Raw genomic sequence first — 22,088 nt, forward strand, 5'->3', positions numbered from 1 at the left:
ACAAAGAGAGGGGAGGAGAAAGGTTGCAGCAGGAAAAGATCAAAATCTTCCAAAAAGGACTCTGCTCCTAGAATAAAAATTTTTCCTAGAGAACTTTCCCTGCAGACCTCAATCAATACTATTCTCATCTGAGTGCACATATTATTCATTAAGAAATATTGGCAAGATGTGCACTATAGTGTGTGCCTTCATTAGAGCCTCCACCTGCCTGCTTTTATCAGAACATCTTCCCTAACTTTCATCTTCATTGAACTTGTTTCTGTCTTTGGATTCAGAGAGAAATCTTGTAATTTCACAGGATGGATTTATTTGAAAGCAAACAAACAGACACCAAAATATTCATCTCTTTGGTTTGTGTATGTGTTTTCTCATCTCACATGTTAATGAATCAAGAAGATTATCACCATTAGATTCAGATGGAACTGGATGCTGATGAATTCAAGTGCAAAACACAGCCCGGTGCAGCAGACCCTCCCTGACATGGGAATAGCTGGGATTCCTCCGTTGTGTGTTCAGCTGCCACACCATATCCTTTGTGTGCACCTACAGCTCCTGTGCCAGCAGCCATTTTCCTATGAGGTCAACATTTTTAGATGGTATGTTGTTAGAATGATGTTATGAAGACCTGGCAAATGCCATCCACGCCAAGTAGAGGCAGAGGGAGCCACAAAACATAGGGGCACTGGCAGTGTCTTAGGGTATTGTTATTACAAAGCAACATGAGCCTGATATTGCATTTTATCTTCTCAATTAACGTGTTTCCATCTCCAGCTATTCTGTGTCAATTTTATCTGGTCTCTTCAGTGCAAGTGAAGAAAGAAGCTGTCTTATTGAAGAAGGGCACTGGGATTTTTGGACAATATGTTGTGGTCTAGCTCCATGACTGGGACCCCTGTGTGCTGCTGCAGTTTAAAGAAGAGCTGATAGTAAGGGATTGTGAAAAGGCAGCTCCATGGCTCTGTCTCTGTTCACCCATCTCACATTTGATTAGCCTCTGCTTGACATCAGGCTGGGAGCAATAAGCTCTGATCATAACAGAGTATGTGGCAACAAGCCCGAGAGCTCCATGTGTCACTCTAGAACCAGGCACTGCCTCACTGGATTCCTCCATGGAACAACTGAGGCAGACGTATGGATGCCACATTTGCCTTTCAGGTCTATCTGCTGCACCCACCAAGGTGAGGAATAAAAGGCAGGACTACCTGCAGGAGAACACTGCAGTAGCAATGAACTTTTGAAGTAGAGAAGAATATACAGAAAAGTCAGTTACTGATCCAAATGAAAGCAAGGGACATTATGAAAACACTGTCACTAGAGTTTATTCATAAGTTTGGAGGTGTCTTTTTGTTGGGGTATGCGTGCTAGGGATTCATTTCCACTTACTTTAAAGAAACTCTGCTCAGGCACTGCTGTGTGAAGAGATGGCAGAGTTAGAATCCACGTGTTGGTTTGCTCAGAAAGATTGGGCTAAAGGTACATTCCTGAACTTCTGCTGAACTTCAGTTTGATATGGATTGAAATCTTACATCACTGTTGAGACCTGATGGACCATACAAATGGAAGAACACATCTCACTTGAGCCTGGGAGGGTTTTGAGAGGTAGAAGGAGAAAGGAGGCTTCTAGTGGGAAAGCATCTCCTCTGTTTGTGTTTTTCCTAAGGAAATCCAGCCTGTCCCAGCTCCTTGTCTGGGCCTCCTCTAAAGCTGTTCCCTTGGGTCCTTAGACCTCTCCCTGCCTGTATTGGTGCTGGGGAGACACTGGCAGATTTGCAGCATGTCACACCCAGCCTCACCCCCCAGCAGTCTGCACCCATTCACAAAACCTTCCTGACACCAGTTTCTCATGTCGAAAGAAACTTCATAGATTTCTTTGCAGCTGAGCTGTTCTGGACATGAAAGGTGCAGAATCTGCCCATTAAACTTCTTATGAAACAAGAAATAGTCTAAAAATTTAGGTCTTGCTACTTTTATTTTTGAAAAAAAAAAAAAAAAGAAAAAAATTCTTTTTAACTTTTTGCTAAGGAGAGCAGCAGCCAAACTAATTTATCCACTGTAAATTTCTCTAAAAGGTCATTACAGATTGTAAAGCCTAATGGTTTAAAGTTCCAGCCTTATATCACAGTGGCAAAGAACTCATTCTCTAGAGGTTTTATTTTTGAAGCTTTGACATTTTCTTCTATCAAAGGAAATGCTGTATTTTTAATACACAATTTTCTTTATTATGGGATAGCCTATATTTATGAAAATATTTAACATTCATTTCACGTATAACATAGCAACAGATTGAGTGATTTATTTTCACAATGCATAGGCAGAGAAGTAGAGCAAGCCAGAGTTTAGAAATAATTGAGGTCTGTAGATCTCAGGTATGTATTTAAGTGGTCTTTTGAACTGCCACCCGTGTTCTGTGTGAACATAACTTTTCAGAGCACTTGTGATTTTCCTCCTTTACAGGGCCGCTGAATTGTGGTATGAGGTCAGGCCCGTGGTCACTCTCTTCTGACACCAGCAAGGTAGGTGCAAGTGATTCTGAAATGGGTAAAAATACAGAGATGTTTTGTAGCTAATTTAGTACAGACCTGTGCAAATTGTCTCAGTTATTTGTATGAATTCAAAAATAAAACCCATGTGTCAAACTGGCAGATAAAAGTCTCATGTGCTGAGAAATCCGACTTTGAAAACAACTGCTAAATTTACCATGTGCAGGGTATTCTTTGGTATGGCCTGGTGCTGCTTCACTGTGGGATTCTGACTGGCACACGTGACTTAATCACCTTCACTTTTATTTTGAATTTTTTTTTTAATCCTGTCAGCTGAAAGATAAAATAAGAAACATATTAACCTCCCTGATGAAGCTTTATAATTCCCAACACTGAAACATTAACCAAGTCCTTAATTAAGAGAGACTGAAAGTAGAAGAATGCTTTTATGTCATTAGCTGGTTTTTGCTCCAGTCATCTGCCTCATTCAAGCATAGGATAATATGAAACCTCACGGGTCTGCTAAAGGCTTGACTTAAGTATATTGCGGACTTTGCAATTTAATAAGAATGGGGCGTTGTTCTTAAGAAGCTTCATTTTCTCTTGCTTGTGCTCAAGCAAAATGGGAAAAAGTACGAGCAGCTAGTGAGCAAGCGCCTCAAGTTAGACCCAGAGGTCTGAGCCCAAGCCCTGGCTGCACAAAGGTGTGTTTATTCCTGCGTGCCTCTTCCCTCACGCACTAGGAATAGCAGGAATTTGTGTTAGACCAGAAACTTTCCTAGGCAGAGCACAGCTGTTCCCCTTTTTTCTGTAGTTTCTGCAGTACTGAGCATGATGGCTTCTCAGAACTGCCTAGCCAGGGAGCACGTGAGGCACCACAATTGAGTGAAAGCCAGTGCACATCAGTGATGAACTGGCACCTCAGCAATGGTGTTGTCTGGTCCTCCTCCAGCAGCCAGATGTTTTAGTGCTTTGTTCCAGAGAACGGAGGATTGGGGAGCTGAGGCTTATTCCCAGACACTGATCCATGTCAAGTTTTCCCAGTAACTCGTTATGGGGCCGGTTGCCTACACAGGCACTTTTTAAAGGAGTAATCTAGCTGCTCCTCTCTAGTGTCAAGGTACTAAAAAAAATAAGTGTGGCAAAATTCTTTGTATGAGACTTTTAATCTACTGGGTGAAGGAGGCTCAAAAATTACTGAAACTTTCTCACTCCTCTGAAATTTCTCACTGAGCAGATATAATGGAAAAAAACACAGGACAATGCTTCACCACACTAGAAAAAGTAATTTACGTAGAGTGGGGACCTTGACGCTGGGGTTTGTCTCTTCACCTTATTAAAGTTGTAAACCTAAAAATCCCCATGACTGTAACTTCAGGATTGCAGCAGGATGTGTGTTTGGGAATGAAATGTTTTGGTGGTTCTGGCATTATTTTTCTCCCCTCGTGTGACACTCTCCCATGAGCCTACAGAAGTGCAAAATTCTCTCTTGCTTTTTCCTTCCAGGTCTTTTTCATGCCCAATGACCCCACCTTTGTTGGCTCAAATGCGAACATCTTTTCTAAAGAACGATACCAAAAGCCAGCCTCTGTTTCCTCAGTTTCTTCCTGTTCTACCCTTGGCATCCCAACCGTGACCTTGAGCTCCAGTGCATGCAGACAAACTTCTGCCACTCAGAAAGTCTGTGCTTAGATAAACCACACCATCCCTGTGGCAAGCTCAGAATTAAGGCTCAAGAGTTGCATACCAATATCTTGAAATTCTGGCTTTGCACCCAAAAGTCTCCTTGGCCACACCGAGACACGGAATGGGCTCAAGGACCAAAAGCACGCTCAGAAATGAGCTGATGCACAATGTTCTCCAGGGTCAGTATTTTTCAAGTGCTGCTGTGTTTTTTCAAAGGAGGGAAAAAAAAAAAAAAAAAAAAGAAAAAAAAAGATTCATGGAGTTAGAAGGACCAAGTTCCTGTGGGTGCAGTATGTGCCACAGAGTGGAAATTAAAAAACAGAATTAACAGGGTTTGTTGTGTTACAAAGCTGAAAGCATTTTTATCCTTATATGTGTGTACTCACAGAAAAACATACTGCACTAATGAAACACAACTTTATGTTCCCAGTCATATTTATTGTTTGTTGCCAAGCGGTCTTAGTTATGGGCTTGTTTGGTTTTTTGTAGGGGTGAAGAGGAGGTGCTTGTGCGGTTTTTGACCCCCTTGGCTATAGGTGATGTGTACAAGATAAGCCTTAAAGACAGTGGGTAGAGTTCCCAAATAGGCAAGTTTAATAATGGGTATCTTGACAGGGTTGAATGTGAAAATGTGGAACTGAGAACGTGACAGTTCCCATAAGATAATGTGCAGCATTATCCCCCCTAAAATCTATCAAAAATTGTCTGTCTCTCCTCAAGGGGAACCAGCCTGAAGAAAAGTCAAAAAAAAGGCAACATGGTGGGACCTAAATAAAAGCTGATAGATGAGCTGAGCTAATATTAGTTTCCTGATATATAAAGCCAAATGGATTAATGGATCAGCTCATGCATTGCCTAAGGAAACAAAAAGAAAATCTTCAATACTTCTGTGCACATTGAGGACATGAACAATACAGCAGGTCTTTAGAAAGTAAAAACCTAATTTGGGGGAATCAATTACTACTTCTTTTTTTCTTACCCTTCTTTTTTTTATTTAAAGGAAGTTCACAGAGAGGTAAAACTTGGGTAACACGCCAGCCAGAAGTCATGCGTCTCAGACACCACAATGATGGTCGATCTCGGTTTGCATCAGTCTTGCCCGGGCTCTTTTTAGCATTCCAGCTTCAGCTAATGGAAATCAAGCCCATTATGGTAAGCGTAGGAAGCAAGTACATTAATAGTGGGCACTGACATTAATTCAAATGGTAAACAATTCAGAACTGTTCCCAGTACATACTAGATTATGTATCATCTTACCTGCTGCTTCAGAGGGCTACGCCTTTCACGAGTTTTTTAAGTACAAAAGATTGTCTGCCACAGAGTTTTCCACTTTAGTAAACTATTTTCAAATTCTGCTTTGCTCCCTGTCAGTCCCATATACTTTTTTTCTTTTTGGTTTTGGATGAGAGCACTTTCCCTCTAGAACTGACATCATCGCAATGCCAATCTGTTCCTTACATTAAAAACAGAGAGGCAGACGGGGCAAGTTTAGCAAAGGCAAGATGTGGGGGGAAATCTAACGCGAAGGTGGAAAGAAAAATTGAGCCTATTTATACAGTAGCACGTGTGTTAGAGTAATGCCTCCCTTCCTCGGCTATGCGCTCCCCCACCTTCTCTCTCACACACGTATATACACACACACTTTAACTGTGCTTTTGTGTTTTGTCAGAATTAATGAGAAAAGTTCCCTTGCCCTAGGGGTAATTAGTGTCCTTGGAGTTAAATAAGCTAATACTTAGACACCTCTGGCACAGGCAATTATGTTTGTGTATTGAATAATTGATTCAAAGAGGGGGGGAAGGGGCTGCTAATCAGATCTGAGCATAATGAATTGATTTAATTAACAGGGGAATCTGAGGGTCCCTGGGAAATGTGTGCATTTATTCAGCAGCAGGAGAGAGTGCAAAGCACATAAATTGAGAGAGAGAGCGAGCGAGCGAGGCAGGCGGCAAGTGCTTTTGCTTTCAGTGATAGGTTCACATCTTTCCTCCCTCCCACCCCCCCTTCCTTTGAATATAATTTTAGATTTAGAGTGAAATCAAGAGAAAAGCACTTTAGAAGCCTGGAAAGCTCTTGCAGTAGCAACAGCAAAGGGGAGAGAGGTTGTGAGCGATCACACGCGATTACATTAAGACAATTTTTTACAGCGCAGGTTGGGCAAGGACGGAGCAGGGGGAGCAGCCCCCGATATTGGTCCTCCCTCACCTTTCTCCGCTCTCCCCCCTCCCTTCCCTTCTTCTTTGATCCCTAAACTGGCACTCGAGCTGCAGCGGCGGGGCCGGGGGCGAGGCGGCTGGTGCAGGAGCCCGGCTCCAGCTCTCCGGCGCCCAGCGCAGCCGTAAGCCCGCCGCAGCCCCGCTCCAAACTCGCGTCCCGGGGCAGCGCCGGGGCGGCCGCGCCGCTGCCCCCGCCTCGGCAGCGCCCCGGTGCCCGGCCCGGCGCCTCGCCCGCCCCGGAGCCCAGAGCGGCGGCTGGAGGGGGAGCGCCCCAAGGAGCCGGAGCGGCGGCGGCGGCGGCCGCCCTCGGCGCCCGGGACAATGGTGCTGGACAAGGAGGACGGTAGGTGGGATCGGGGAGCGGGGCCCGCCGCTCCCGCCCGGGCGCCCCGGCGGCGGGCGGGGAGGCACGGATGGACGGACGGAGGGAGGCGGCGGGGTCGGGGGAGCTTGCCCCGCGCCGCGGCACGGCGCTGCTGCCCGGCCTGTCCCGCACCGCTCCGCTCACAAAGGGGGCCGGGGACGGCCGGGACGGCGGCCCCGCCGCACCCGGATCGCTCTCCGCGGTGGCCGGGCCGGGCGGGGCGGCGCGGGTGTCCCCGGGACACGGCGGCGGCTGGCCGTGGCCCCGCTGCGTGCCGCGGCCGGCCGGGGAGGGTCTGACACCGCAGCCCGGGCACCGGGCCGCCATCAGCGCCGGTGGCCTCAGCGCGGGTCCCCGCCGGGCCAGCTCCGCCGGCTCCCGAGGCCGCGGATGCCCGAACGCCGCCCCGCGCTCCCACTGCGGGCAGGGCGGCCCTGCCTGCTGTGTCAATGGCCACAGAACGTCCCTGTGTCCCTGGCGGTGGCTTCAACTCGGCAAAGTGGATGCCAGGCTCAAGACACAAGTGGGAGATGCTCTCCTTCGCTGTATTCTTTTTTTTTTTTTTTTTCCCCTCCCCTCTACCTCTTTTTCTTCCCCTTCCCTTTTTCTTTTGGTCTGGAGTTTCTGCCTCAGCACGGGGAGAGTCTGCCCGCCGCGACACCGCCGAGTGGGACGGGGCACGAAGAGCAATCCCGGGCTGGCTTGTGCGAGCGGCCGTGTGGGAGGGGGCCGAAGCGCTGACAGCCACAAGGTTAAATGCTCCCTGCCCCACAGAGGTGCGTGGGGAGGGAGCTCGCTGCACGCTCGTCACATGCCTCTGGGCCCTCGGAGAATCCCTCTCCCAGCATCTATTTTTTTCCCCCTCCAGTTTCTTGAAGCCCTCTGAAGCAAACTGATGTGGTGTTATTAATGGGGTCTGTAGTGATCCAGGAGAAAGCGCGTGTGTTGGAGAAGAGGGAATGAACTTATCTAAGTGGTCAGTGAGAGATAACAGTAGAAAGACTTTTCTCATCCCTCGTCCCCTGTGCACTTAGGTAAAAAGGTTAAGTAATGACCGAGGAATTAAACACAGGTAATTTCTTACTGGTGTGTGGAACAAGGTTTATGTTTCCGTCTGACCTCACTTTCAGGGGTAACTTGCGTTGCAAGGGTCCCCTGAATTTTTGCTCAGCTGCTGGAGGAAAAGGGAGGAAGGGCTCTTAACATGTCTATTAATACACCTTAATAATAATAACCGGGTGATGTCTTCATCCCGGTGACTCTCAGTCAGGGGGTGCCTGCCAACCCGTGTCTGTTTCCGTGTGATTGACAGGCTGCCAGCAGGATGCTGCCTGCTTTGCAGGGGTGAGAGGCACAGGTGAGCTGCGAGGAGAGACTGAGATCTGAGGAGGGTTTTCTAATAGGGGTGTTTGGGCTCTTTCAAGTGTCTCAGACGTACTCATTAAACACGAGGAGCTCGGGGCCGGCCTGACGGTGCTGTAAGGAAATGAAACTAGAACCGTTGATTATCCAGACAGTTCTCAACAGCTTCCTTCCAGGAGATTTCACGAGCGGCTGTGTATAAAAGGGAATAATGGTGGTGGATGGGAGAGCTAAAGAGGAAATTAGTGCGGGGTGCACTTAGAAAAGGAGTAAAGTAGGAAACAAACCGCTGATGAGAGAGATGTGAAGATCAGCGCAACAAGGTGCGGTAATGCCTAGGAATCTCCCGTGCTGTTGACAGAGTGGTTATGCTCGAGGAGAAATTATGGTCACTTTTAAAGGTGCACTGGAGAAATGGGGGACAGGAGGTGACACTCAGAGAAGAAACTCTTCTTATGAAGAGGTCATTTTACCTTTGTAAGTTTCTTTCTGCCTCATTCAAATGGGCTCCACTTGCCCGCTCATCTGTGAATGTTAAAAGGGGATGCTGGACCTGCGTAGGTTACAAATGGACTGAAATGGAAGCTTTTGCTAACTAAACCAATTCCTTTTGAAATCAAGCTTGAATGAGCTTGTTAATAAAAATGGGTCTGTTTTACTCCCATAAATGGCCCTTTTTTTTTTTCCTTTTATTTTTTTTTTTTCCCAGAAGCCGGTCTGATTTTTACCGTCTAAAAATCCCAGCGTTGTGGCTACTCTCCAATTCTCCCCTCGATTTAAGAGGCTTTGCCATGTAGAGTTTTTCTTTGAGGGGTTTTCTTATTTTGAGGTCTCTGGCAGTGGTGGGGGTATTCATAGTTATTGCTGCAGAGAGAAGGCAGGATTTCAGGAGTACCCCTCCCAGGAGTCCTGGCGCATCGCAAGGAGGACACTTGCTGCCTTGTAGATATGTGCCCCTTCCTTCTGCATCCCTGAAGGCTACTTGGGAAGCTGGGCCATGGCCATTGGCCTCGGAGGCAGCTGCCCACTCAGCTCGAGGCCTTAGGGCTGTGTTCCAGCCTGAGTGAGACACCAGGATTGCCCCAGCGGTGCAATAACTGCGGATTTGTGTTTCCACTCCGGGTCTGTGAGCAAAAAGCTTCCTTGGCAAGCATGCTCTGTGGTGCAAGAAGTAGCAGAGACTCAATAATTCTTTTCTGCGGGTCTTAACAGATATCATTGAGGATGAAGGGGCAGACTGAAAAAATAACAACAATAATAATGTTTCTGACTTGATGTGTTGTGGCATCACGTCAAGTTATGTCAGGGAGGTAACAGCGTTTTGTGTGTTTGAAGTGACATAATATAACTTGACTGATGCAACATGACTTGATATTAGAAAATACTGGTTCACAGTGGAACTTTGGCAGGTATCTTCCCCGAACAAATGCTACGAACTGAGAGAAGAGGGATGAGAGGGGTGGGGGAGAGAAAGGTTGAGAGGGACAAACTTCAAGGCTCACATTTTAGTCAGTTCCACTATGTAAATCACTGCAGAATTTGCTGTGGGCAAGCCAACCTACGCACCGTGCAGCGCATTTATAAATTTCGAGATAATGAGAGTTGAGATATTTTTCAAATACATAAATGTTTTGATCGCAAAGACCAGATTTCTGCTTAAAAAAGTAAACTGACATCAGGTAGCGTGATTAATTCCAACAGATTGTGTTAATTGTAGTTGACTTAAATTGCTGTACAAATGTGTTGAGGGTTAGAAAACTTTTTTTTTTTCTTAAATTGTTGGTGTGTGAAATGAGTAAGCAGATAAAGAGTTTAAAAAAATCTGTTTGCACTGGGAGTAATCCAGCCTCTATGACATGATGGAGCGGTAAAGGAATAAAACGTACATTGATCCAGTACTGCATATTTTTTCATGGGTGCATTATGTCTGCTAGTTTGTCTACTGCAGAAGTCAGCTGTGACAGACAATAGCAAACTTCATTTTAAGCAAAACCTTGCCTTTCTTGTAGTTACCAAATGGTGGAAGTTGAAATGTACCAAATATTTTGGGGTAAGTCTGTCCTTTTTGAAGGTGGCAGGGTTGAAAGATGGAACATTTGGAACAGACAGAAAGATGGAACATTTTTGGAGTTCACCATTTTCTGATGGAGACCAATAGTATATTGAAAGTGTTGAAGTGTCTCAAATCCAGAAAAGGCTGTGGTTTTGTTAGTTTTTGCGTGGATGCTTTTAACTATTAGACTTTAATCTTTGGGATAAAGTCCTCCTCCTTTTTAGCTTGTGACACTTCCTAAAAGAAAGTGATTATTTATGGTGGTTGCACTCATACGCTAAAATACATATTCAACACTTGCAAACTAGTATCACTAGGAAACAGGAATTGTTGGAAGCACTAGATGAAAACAGTTCAATGTAAAACGATACATTTAACATCAAATATTCTCAAGGACTGTTAGGATTAAGTATTGTGAATGAAGGGGGAAGGAAAAGCCACTTCAGCTGGGGATAAGGAATCTAATTAAAAATCGGTATTAAGGATATATAACTTGAGCCCGCTATCATGCTCTTTAGAGTACCATTGTATCAGTTGTAGAGGGGAGGAAGAAGTATCATTAAAGCAGAAATGAAATGTTTTCTCAGATTAAAAGACAGAGATGAGTGAAAAGGTGCAGTTGATCTTGGTAGCGAAGTGTCTGATCCCGCAATCCTTGTGGGAGCCATTGGAGACAACAGATGACTTGTCTGAAAAAGGAGCGAGAGTTGAAGGATGAAGGATAAAAGACGTGGGCCCCCAACTTGTCACTTTATATTTGAGCATTGATGGCATTTCTGACAAGTGGAGCAAACCTGTTAAGGGTTTGTATGGCATCTGATTAGGTAAATTCATTTTAATATCGAAATAGCGAAAATGGAGCTGCGTTCTCCGGAGTACACCTTGAAACTAACACCGACATATGAAAACAAACCCAAAATGTTTGTGCAGAAAATTAGGATCAAGTTTTAGGTCACCAGAGATGTGTGAAACGTGGGCTGGGAGCAGCGGGGCTGGTGTGACGCAGCCGGCATCAGCTGCGGAGAGTTGTGAGCCTGTGACCTGCCCGAGCTGCTGCGTGGCGCCAGACACAATCCCGGCTGGCAGGGAGCGGGGCTGGAGCATCCCCGCGCCCCGGCCCCGCGGAGGGAGGACAAAGAGGCGGCGGCGCAGGTGGCCCCGCGGCCGGCGGCACCTGGGCGGGGGCCGGGCGGGCTGCAGGTGGTGCTGCTGAGCCGGGAAGCCGCTCCGCCGGGAAATCCCGGCAGGAGCGCGAGAGGGGGCCCTGGGAAACGCGTGCATTTATTCATCGCAAGTGTGCAAGGCGCACCAATTGAGAGGCAGAGGCAGCACTAGTCGGGTTTAGGTAGTCTACCCGCTCTAAATGTAATTTCGGATTTAGGTTCGGCTTTAATCCGAAGGGAAAACACTTTATAAGGCTGAAAGCTGTGTAGTTGCAAGAGCTGGGGTTATGAGCTATCAAAGGCAATTACATTAAAATAGATTATACTGTGTGAATTGAGCCATTTAGAAGGTGAGAACCAAAGAAACAGCTCTGATCCCCCTTCTTTCTAAATTGCAGTTTTAGTTCCTTGCAATTCTGAGGCACAAAAGTAGGTGAGACTGCTTTTGTATCTGCAAAGTGCTTTATTTCTGAGTGTAATTCTAACTGAGTGCAATCTAGGTTAAAAGCTGGACAACTGGGTAATTAGAGCTCACTTGCTGCTAAAGGACGATCAGCTGTACCGTAGCTCATTTGTGTTCCCAGAGACTTGCTTTCCTCTCCCCTGAGCGGAGGCTGCTGCGGAAGAAGCATCTGTGCCCGGACTTTTCTTGATTGCGGAGATGATGGTGCTGGACAAGGAGGACGGTAGGTGGGCTGAGATTGTGTAAGCCTGTGCTCGGTGTCTTCTGTGTGCTGCTAATGTAGAAATAAATAGTTTTGAAACAGATGTGCGCTGCGCATTTCAGAGCGCTCTGCTCTGAGCTTCTGCTGTTTTTCTCTTGTGTAGGTAAAAGCATGCTTGCTCTTTATTATTTTTACCTCGTCTCTGACATGATCGGACAGCCAAGAAAGGTTTACTCCAGGCTGTGTTTGCTGAAGGACGTAGCAGAAACAGCTTGATTTTTTTAAAAATAAATATGTAGATTTTTCTTTCTGCAAGTTACTCTAATATATCCATTTTAGCCTGTTTGCTTTCACAGCTTTTATTGTAAATCTAATTTTGGGATTTTTCTTTCCCTTTCATTTGCATGCCATTTAGGTCTCTTTAATGTGCGCCTTTAATATCTATTTCTCGCAGCTTTTCTTCATAGCTATAAACATAATGACAATAAGCTAGTAAGCCTCTGTGGCAAAAAAAACCCAACGTTGGCTTATTCTAAGAATTTACTCCCTTCTTTTAATAGCAGAAGTGGAGGTTCATTTGGGATGTAGTTTCATGAATGAAGCTGAAGGAGGGCTTCACTGATTTTAGGACTTCACATGTGCTTATTTTTTAAAGCTGACTAGTCCTTATCAAGGATGCTTAAGGGGAACAAATTGATGTGAGGAATATCAGACAGTGTTAGTAGCCTGAATGACCTGATGCTATCTTTTGCACGTTGCCTGCCAGGGTGTGCAAACTTGACTGCTCAATCATCAGTTGTTTTTGGGACAAAGGTGGTAAGTCCAATCACAACTTTTTAATGAGGGTTTTTTTGTTTTGTTTTTCACTAAGGCTGCTTTGTGGTTTAGGTCTTCCCTCATAGCCTGAAAGTAAGGATTAAAACTGAGGCAGAGCAGAGGGCTTCTGTAGCCATCCACATGGACTTCCATCCATGGAGTTGCCTCTTGCCAAGGACCTCCGCCTTGGTGGCACTTTGTGCGTGGAAAATGGAAAATCTTAACTTCTAACAGTCATTTCTACCTATTATCTCTTTATTTCACTCCACCTGTATAAATGGATTAAGTGGGCCGTGGAATAGATTTCTCTGATATTTTAAAATTTATTTCAGAAATCTCTCTAAGTGTAAAAAAAAAAAGTCATAGGCTGTTGCCATTCAAAAGTTAGAGAAATTACTGAATATTTGTAGGACTGTAGATAGGAAACAGCCTTTCACAGGGAGCAAAAGAGCTTGGGGAAATTGGAAGTTGGGCATTTTGGCAGTGGCATTGATTTTACTTGAATAAATGTATTGCTTTTTAAAATATTTATGAGAAAAATAACTTGTAATTTAAAGTCACTTACTTTCCTGTGTCGGGATCATGCTAACCATGTTTTGTGACTAGTACTGAAAGCTGCTCTTAAGTTGAAATTATATGATTTTTATTCCACAACCCATATCTGTCTTCTAGTATTTTGCAACTGAATTAGTACTGCACTGGAAAATAATTAGGAAGGCTTGACTGTTGAAAGACCAGAAGTCTTCTACTGAAGTTTCTCTTCCCTCTCTCCTTTCCTTGCTTCCCAAAAAAGGGAGTATTTTAGTTGTAGCATTTTGAGGTCTTATCTCGCTATAAGTTTGATTTCTAAAATTCTCACGCTGGCATGTTCACGCATGTAGAATTTTAATCTAGTTTCTGGGATGGCATGTGAGGTTTTGTTTCATGAAGCATTTGGGACAATGAAAAAATGTGGACTTTTCACAAAGACTTGACACCTTTAAAATACGAGACCAAGCAGAAATGTATCATTATCAGTGATCCCCCTAGTATGCAGATTCAATCAGATTTGGACTAAGAGTTGACCAATGTGAGATCAAAGTCCCTGTATAAGGTGTCACGCCCTTCTGAATTTATTCCACGCTAATTAAGTTGGCATCCCAAAACTGTGAAATAATATTATTTGTGGGGGGAATAAAAATAAATCACGGGCTTTATTTCTGTTAAGATCTCATAAGTTCCTTTGTTAACACAGTAGTACTTTAAAAAAAAAAAAGAGTAGATGTGAAGCATCTGTTACACATCTTCTAGATCAGCTTTGCAGTTGGCTGGCCTGTGGATAAAAGACACACTAAGTGCTTGAGTATTGCTTATGCTGGGAAAACAAATGAAGCTAACAGGGTTTCAAAGGCTCTGAAGCAGTGTCACTCTCAGAGGTGTTCAGTTGTTTTCTTTGGCAATATAAGTTGAAGCAAGCTAGTTTACTTTATTAGAGGCATAAGGCTACTCTTGTAACCTTCCTCTGACTAAGATGAATTTGGCTGACTGACCTTATTTCTTTCTGGACCACACGTGTTGTGCTGGGTTTGGGGTTTTTTTGTTGGGTTTTTTTTTTTCCCCTCCTTAGGATTCATCTCTTTTAAAGGACAGCAGCATTTTCTGTATTTTGTTAAATCTCCCTTTTCAATTTGTGCCTCCCTACAGAACTATGTTCTGCTATGATGGAGCAATGCAAATCAAGTAGAATAGCCCAAATTAATTCTTCACATTGGCGGCAGTATGATTGCCTGCATGGAATCAATAATGCATCATAGAGGGATCAAATTTTGGAGTATAATGTGTGAATAATGCTTGACACAAAACAAAAATTCAGTCATCATAATAGCAATTAGGAAAAAGCTGCAGCTTATCCCAGCTGTAATCTCTGCTAACAATGAAGCACAGCCTGGTAATCAGCATGTATGGTATGAAATGCACTAATAGAAATCACGGCTCTTTGTTATGTGTGTGGGGGGTGAAAGTTTCCTTTTCAGCTAACTTGTGCGGTGTTAACCAGACATGGCATCCTTCAACCAAATTGTGTAGTGCGTGCACTTGTAAAAACACTGATCAGCTGTGTGTTCATCCCAATGTTTGCATAGACAGGAGCACCCCAAATCATGGGTCCTTTGTGTTTTTGAGCAGAACTCTGATTAAACAGATCACAGGAGTGGGCTGAGTAAATAGCATATCAGAGGACTCCATTAAACATGTACCTTGGTTTTACATAGGAAGTTTTTATATATAGTTTTTTTAAAAATTAAAAGAAAAATATGGATACTCGGTGGTTGTGTGCACTGGGGTTGGAGAATGGGTCTTAGGTTGATGGGCAGTATTTAGGACAGTGAATATTAGGTAATTTGAAACTGGATTAGTGCAGCAGTTGGGTTCCCTGTTGTGTGAAAGCCCATCTTGCCCCTCACAGAAGGTAAAAAAATGCAGCATTTGGAATTAGAAAAGCAGAGAAATGGATTGTATAATGTCAGTGACAAGAATTGTGCCACAGCACCCTGGCCAGGACAGCGGAGCTGTGGGCTGGCTTCACAAGGGAGCATGCCAGCTGCCATATGGAGGTACCAATAGGTAGGTGAATCCTATGGATGGATAGGTTCTCTCTCTCTCTCTCTCTCTCTCTCTCTCTCTCTCTCTCCAGCAACACAGGTCCAAGCAGTCCTGTTCTGCGTATAAAAATCTTTATCCGCACTAAAATACAGCAGGTACAAATTGTGCCACGTATGAAGAAGAGCTGTTCTGCGTGCTGCTGGTATCTTTCATTTCCCTTTGGGCATACCTTTCTTAGGTGTACCTATTGAGGAGTCATGCAGAGAGAGAAAGGGAGAGGGTACGCTGGCTTTTCCTCACATGACATGGAATTTAACTTTTCTGTTGTCTAATGTTCTTGAAGCTCTCTTTCTTTCTCCTTTTTATCTCTTGGGCCACTCTACTTCGGACCTTCTCCGTTGTCCACTGGTGTCTAGATTACCATGTATGAAGAATCCGTACACACCTTCCCAGACATCTCTTTATTCAAAAAATGACTGATAAAAGGTCACCAAAGACCTTATTTTTGCCCATTTGACTGAGTTACCTGGTGTTTTTTTGAGGGCTTGATGTTCACAAATGGTTTTGGTGTGATTTTGGAGGTTTGGTCTGGCTTTAGTTCATGACACAGTGCCCTTTTTTGACTCAGAAGTACAGCAATGGATTAATATGATTCATGAAGAGAAAATAAAAAGTTGTCAAAGAATTATTCTAAATAAAATAATAAATAATAATTCTAATAAAATTGGAGCACATTTGGCAGCAGAACATGAGACTCGGTTTGGCCGTAAAGGACCAAAGCTGACCAAGTGTGGAGTTGGAGGTAGTTCTTTCTGGAGATTCCCTGAAATGGCAAATATGGAAGCGTAGCAGAACCATGGGGTAGTAAGGTAATTGCCTAAACCTATCCAAGAAATGGAGGCTGCTGTAGTTGGAGCACTGATAACCTAGATATCCATTTAAAAAAATCTCATCCTATGGGAAGGAGTGAAAGGAGGTGGCAGGCCTAAGAGGAGCAAACTGCTTTGTATAGGGGTATGGCAGGCAATCAAATAATTCCTAGTGTTTGTTCAGACTAGATAGCTGAAGGCTCCGGGTAGGATGTCATCCTACTTCATCCCCAGATGCTGTTGACACGTGATAATTGCCTGGTTGACATAACAAGCGTTGAAACAGTGTAAGGACATTTTTCAGCTTGGGTAACAGGGCAAAGGAAGTAGCTTGTTCTTGGAAATCTGTTTGCTCTAATTTTGGTTTAATGCAGTAGAAAGTATACTTGATACCCTGGCAGCAGAACATAATTCGTCTTCTTTGGAGTTAGTGTTAAATTTTATTATCTTTAATAAATATGACATGAACATGTCAGCCTGTTTGTCATAGTCATTCCAAAAAATGCTCTCTTATGGTAGAATCTGCAGAAAAATTCCTTTTAAGAGCAGTGCATTATTAATAAAGTAATCCATTAGGTCTGGTGATAAAGGGTCACAGCAGAGTCTGAAATACGTTTCTTAAATGGTTAAGAAATTTATCATGGTTGGAGGATTAATTGATTTCATTTGGAGGCTTTCTTAGGGTTTTCAGGCGTTGTGTTTAGAGATGGTTTTCTTCTCTTTGGAAATGTGCTTGCTGCTCAGTTTTGCTTCGCTGTCATTAGCATGAACTATTACATTTCTGCTAAAGGCAAACTGTTCTTTTAGCATTGTGACTGATTGCATCTGCGAGGAGTCCTACTTAGGTAAAGAATATGAAAGTTTATGGCAAATAAGGTATTTTACTTGAAATCAATTCAAAATCAGAATAATGGTATCAAGCATTAAGTGTTGCAGTATAAGAATAAAGAAGGCACTGCAGATGCTGCTAAATGCTGAACTATAAAACTCTAATGGGTCTATATCTTTTAAAAATTGGACAGAATTGTCATCATTTAGAATACATAGGCATTGTTTTAAACCGTATAGAAATCACTGCCCCCAACTTCAATAATGTGCGTAACTGTTGCCAGGGAATGATTTATTCTGTGAATGTAGCTCCTATTCACTGAAGACTTGGGGGTGGAGGGAAGGGCGTTTTAAAATGAAAGTTGTCCACTATTAGATTAACATAATTAAACCTATCTGAGAAGAATTCACCACAGCTACTGGTTTTTTTAGCTCTCTGTGAGTGTGTTTTCTCTGTCCTCCAGTGGGATGACTCCCAAGCCCAAGTTTCCAAGCATGATGTGGGGTGCTATCCATGCAAACATGCTCAACTCTCCAGTGAGTGTTCTTGCAAACCACTTTCTACTTATGTTCCATATCGAAGCAGATAATGGATGCTCTTGTCCAAATTTAGGGAGTTTTTAAGTTTCATTGAACACTTTTGAATTCTTTACACCAATGTAAAGAGTTCCTTGCGTGCTAACCAAACAATGAAAGAGGGTGATTTGGGCAGTGAAAGTACTATTCGTCTTCTTTTTAAGCTATTGATATCAACAGTTCTAGTTTCTCTTAAAGAAAAAGTGGATGATGGTTGCATATTCATGACTGAACTGCAGAGAACTTGGACCAGAATTAAACAATTAACCCTCTCGCCAACATCCATTTGAGTAGAAGCCAGGGATGTTCCTACTTGGTTTATTATGGATCTGAGATACAGAAATGTATTCCGGAGGACTGTGTTTCTAATAAATAAAAAGGCATAATGAGAATGTAACTGGGAAGGAAGACAAAAGCAGCCATGCTTTAAATTGTTAATGATGGTGCCAGTGGCTGCAGCTTTACCACAGCTGTTTAAATTGATCAGCTAGTGAAAATGTTTTGTTTTGGCATTTTCCCTGCATGTGCAACTCTTTCGAAGGGACTTCTGGAAGCTTTTCAAAGGGGAATCATGATCTTTTTTTAAACTAGGCTTAGAGCACCAGAGTTTCCAGTATTTTGGAATCCAATATTTAAGGATGCAGTTCAGTTTTTCTTTTGTAAAGTTTTTGGCTGATGAGCCATTATTTCCCTTAGATTTCCTTTACCACTTTTTTTCCCCCTCCACAAATACTGCAAATTACTCACTGCCCAAAAAAGCTGAGGCAACAGCATACTTCCTAGCTGTCCTTTTATTTTTTTTTCCATCTCTATTTTACTGCTGCTACTGAGCTCGATCAGAGCAGCAGAAAGGGGCTATGTCGATTTGCTATGCATCTTTTGGTCAAGCATCCAGTGTGAAATTGTTCCGTAAAACGTACTTTTTCAGAGGGAACTTGCTCCTAATTTCTTTCCTGGTTGGTTCTACCTTGCAGCTGAAGTGGGTTAAGCAATATGTCTTTATGCTTTCCTTCTGTTCCAGAGAAATGGGTATGCATTTCAAAAAGATGCAATCTCTTCAAGGCAGATAGGGAGGAGAAGATTAGACTTACTATGTGTTCACAAGTGATCTGGTAGAGTTGTTTGGGAAGAGGACTGGCTTGAGCTGGTGAGCCTTGGTGTTGTTTCCAGAACAGCTGCTGCCTTGAGCTCATGAGCAGACCTGCCTGGAACCTTGTGTGAAGCCTCTTCCTGGCATTCCTGGTGGCAGGTGACTCCTGGACAGGCCATGCCTTACATAATGTTGAGCAGCCAGGTTTCTGTGTTAATGTACTTGCAGTGAGAGTGGGTACTGAACATTATTCAGGATCCATTATATATTTATCCTTATACTCATTTGTGGAAAATGATTTCTGTAAGTACCCTGTTACGGTTATGAAAGCCTAAATAAGCATCAGTCTCAAACCCTTTGACCTGTCTGCATAGAATGGAGATCTGTTTTGAAAAGGACTCCTTTATATCTGTTTTTACTCCATGCCCTTCCATTCATTTGCCTATACAAAGCAATAAAGGGTAAAACCAAAGTAACATAAATTGGTCTGTCTTCCTGAATCCATGTCTCACTAATGTACCCAGATTAACTCAACTGTAAATTGTCTCCTTTGGATGTCGTGTCTTGCTAAAAGTTTCCTATATGATTCATGATTTGGATTGCTTTTAACAGCTATTGGCTAAGCAATATGGTAAATGTACAAGGTGATGCAATTGGCATTAGTGAGAGGATGCACAGGAGCATGTAATGCAGTCAATACTACATTAACTACTGATGCCCAATTACAGAAACTGGAAGAGTGGCTTTTAGGAGCATTAGGACTTGCAGAAGAGCTGAGATCACCTGCCGCTCCTTGCCTAAAAGCTTCACCCTTTACGCGCTGGGATCAAAGCAAACATTTAGTTGCTATTTTGTCATGTATAACAACGAAGGTATTTCTCCCCCCACCTTTTTTTTTTTTTCCAAAAAGTGTCACGCTGATGCTTTTAGCACATGCAAAAATCCTGTCTCTGTATTTCAAGACTCTGCTTCCATCTCCAGGGGCGAGACTTTATTTGAATAAAAACTCTTTAACCACCTCTGCATTTATTGTTTCTCTGAAGCTTACTATTTCACCCGGTTTTTCCCTTTAAAGAAATACTAAGTGATATTTAGAGCGTCCTATTTCAGCGTGCCAGAGAGGGCTCCCCATTGCTCCCCCCAGCTCCTTTCCCTTTTCTAATCTGTATGAGATTGTTTGTGACCTCAGCTGGCTTCAAGTCTCTGAAAAGTGTTTTAAAATATAACCAGATACCACATAAAACAGGATATTTGAGTGTGCAACCTTTCTGCAGTCCACATGCAGATTAAGCACACATTGTTTCCACCACTGCTTTTAAACCCATTTGCAGTAGACGGCAAAGGACAACAGTATACTAAAAACAGTGCATACTTTTAGATTGAACTGTGTGATCACAGGTTCTAAATCTGTTTTAAAAATAATGAGCAGTGTCACTGCTGCACGGCAAAGCTAGCAACAAAGTTCCTCTGGACTTGGAGCGAGATGGGAAATTAAGCATCTCGAAGAACACTGAAATATTTTAATATAAAAGACAGCTGGCAGGTGGCTTATTGCTCTTGTTGCAGCATTTGTCTTTACTTCCAGCTATGATACTTGGCATATCACTACGGCTTTTAATCCTCAAAGCATTTTGCCAGTACTGAGGAATTTGTGCATCCCAAGTGATCATCCCTGGGAACTCAGGCCTGGATACCTGGGGGATGTGCCTGGCCTGCATGTGGCATGGGTGAACTTTTGTGTTTTAGCTGTCCCTGGTTGGTTCCTCTCTTCTTTCTCCCTGCTGCGCCGGGTCCCACCTTGCCTGCTGTCCCATGCTGGGTTAGGAGGTCAGACCTCTGCAGAAGAAGGGAGAAATAACTTCTGGATCTCCTGGGAAGGACAGAGTGCTGTTGAAGCAATTGCTCTCTTTAACTGTTTTGGGGGCGGTTTAATTGACCCCCTCTCAATTGGCAATTTTAATTTTGGGTTGTTTTTTTTTATCCCTGAGGTCCGGTCCAAGAAATTGCAAATTGTTAAAGAAAAGCCTTTGCTAGCCTCTCTTCTTGCCATAATTATGAGCATTGATCACGTTCCCCACCTGCTCCTGCCGTGACTGTGTCGGTCTCATCCCCCTCTTCCAGTTCATGGGGGCGACAGAAAAAACAGGGTAAGGCTGTGCTGTAAAACATCCTGACAAGTCTACAGGCATTTCCTCAGCGACCTTTTCTTCTTGGTGGAGGGTTCCTTAACTTGTCAGCCAGCGGCTGTGTTGGTTGTCCGTGTGTTTGCCCCGGAGCTCTGCCCCATCCCTGAGTCCGGGGCCGGTCCGGGCTGTTTGCTGCGGCCGGGGCCAGAGGAGGAGCCTGTTATTTTTAAGTCCGACTGTCGCTTTCAGGTGCCGATCGATGCTCTTTTGAACGTCTGGGGGAGGAGAGCAGAAGGTGACCTGCTGGGTTTCCCCTTGCACTAATGTGTTTAAAAGGTGGCACCAGCAGTGGGGGCGTGGGGGAACTCGGCTGAGCTGTGCCTTCAGCGCGCTTGAAAAACGCAGACGAGTATCCTGAGCTTGATGCACTTTCCAAGCTGTACAAACAATGTTTGAAAAGTCTGAGGTACCCAGCAGGGCAAGTCAAAACGTCCTTGAGCAACTTTGTATTTAGACAGTGTTTTCTCTTTGCCTTTGATCAGGAGGGAGCAGATGTGCCTCCTCTCATGTGTGTGTTTGTGCACACCCCCTGATGTACGCGCATTCCCCGTCCTTGTGCAGGGCTGCAGTATTTAGGGTATGCTGTTATTCCTCTTTGTTCTTTCTTATTACTGTTGTTCTGGTGCTTTTTTTTGTTGTTGTTGTTTTTCCAGCGAGTCTAAGTTGGAATTTAAAGAGGTCAGACTAAACAAGGTTTTAACTTACTCTGGCTCATTTCCTTATCTCTCTTTAACTTGGAAAGAGTGGAAAAAGAATACATGTATATAGAGTAATGCTCCCTTAAAAAAAAAAAAAAAAAAAAAAAAAAAAGGTATGCATATATATATAATCGATTCCTTGACTAGTTTTTTGGGGGGCAGGTTTTGAGCATTTGGTCTAAGTGGGCTGCTCAGTGAAATTTGTACATTCATAAAATAGCTGATTGAAAAGCAATATTTCAGATAAATACAAGCCAGCGATCTATCAGCAGTTGTAATAAAAGCTGGGCTTCAGGCTGTGATTTTATTTTGAAATAATAAGAATTGCTTTATTCTTTTTACTTGAGTTACCATGGTAATTCTGTCGTGTAGCAGTGTTATATTGATTTAGAAAGTGGACAGTAATATTTCTTTTGTGTTATTCTGTTTCTAGGGGTTGATTTCTAATTTCCACTT

The 22,088-nt window shown here is 43.6% G+C and overlaps 1 protein-coding gene across 6 annotated transcripts in view; it reads left to right on the top strand.

Moving 5' to 3' along the window:
- The first annotated feature begins 5,247 nt into the window (after positions 1 to 5,247).
- LMO1 (LIM domain only 1) overlaps positions 5,248 to 22,088 on the top strand; it is a 60,920-nt gene continuing 44,079 nt past the window's right edge. Inside the window, exons 1-2 of one of the 6 annotated variants that reach the window (XM_066187569.1) lie at positions 11,383 to 11,674; positions 11,909 to 12,010. In XM_066187569.1, the coding sequence (XP_066043666.1) occupies positions 11,986 to 12,010 (25 nt within the window). In that variant the 5' untranslated portion in view covers positions 11,383 to 11,674; positions 11,909 to 11,985. Of the gene's footprint in view, positions 5,319 to 6,620; positions 6,726 to 11,382; positions 11,675 to 11,737; positions 11,758 to 11,908; positions 12,011 to 12,755; positions 12,806 to 22,088 lie in introns of those variants that run through there. The other 5 variants (XM_066187570.1, XM_066187571.1, XM_066187575.1 and 2 more) reach the window with 5 other exon arrangements.

The sequence above is a fragment of the Chamaea fasciata genome, unplaced genomic scaffold, assembly GCF_029207755.1.
Source record: "Chamaea fasciata isolate MVZ Bird 193981 ecotype frontalis unplaced genomic scaffold, bChaFas1.0.hap1 SCAF_7, whole genome shotgun sequence".
NCBI classification, from domain to species: Eukaryota; Metazoa; Chordata; class Aves; order Passeriformes; family Sylviidae; genus Chamaea; species Chamaea fasciata.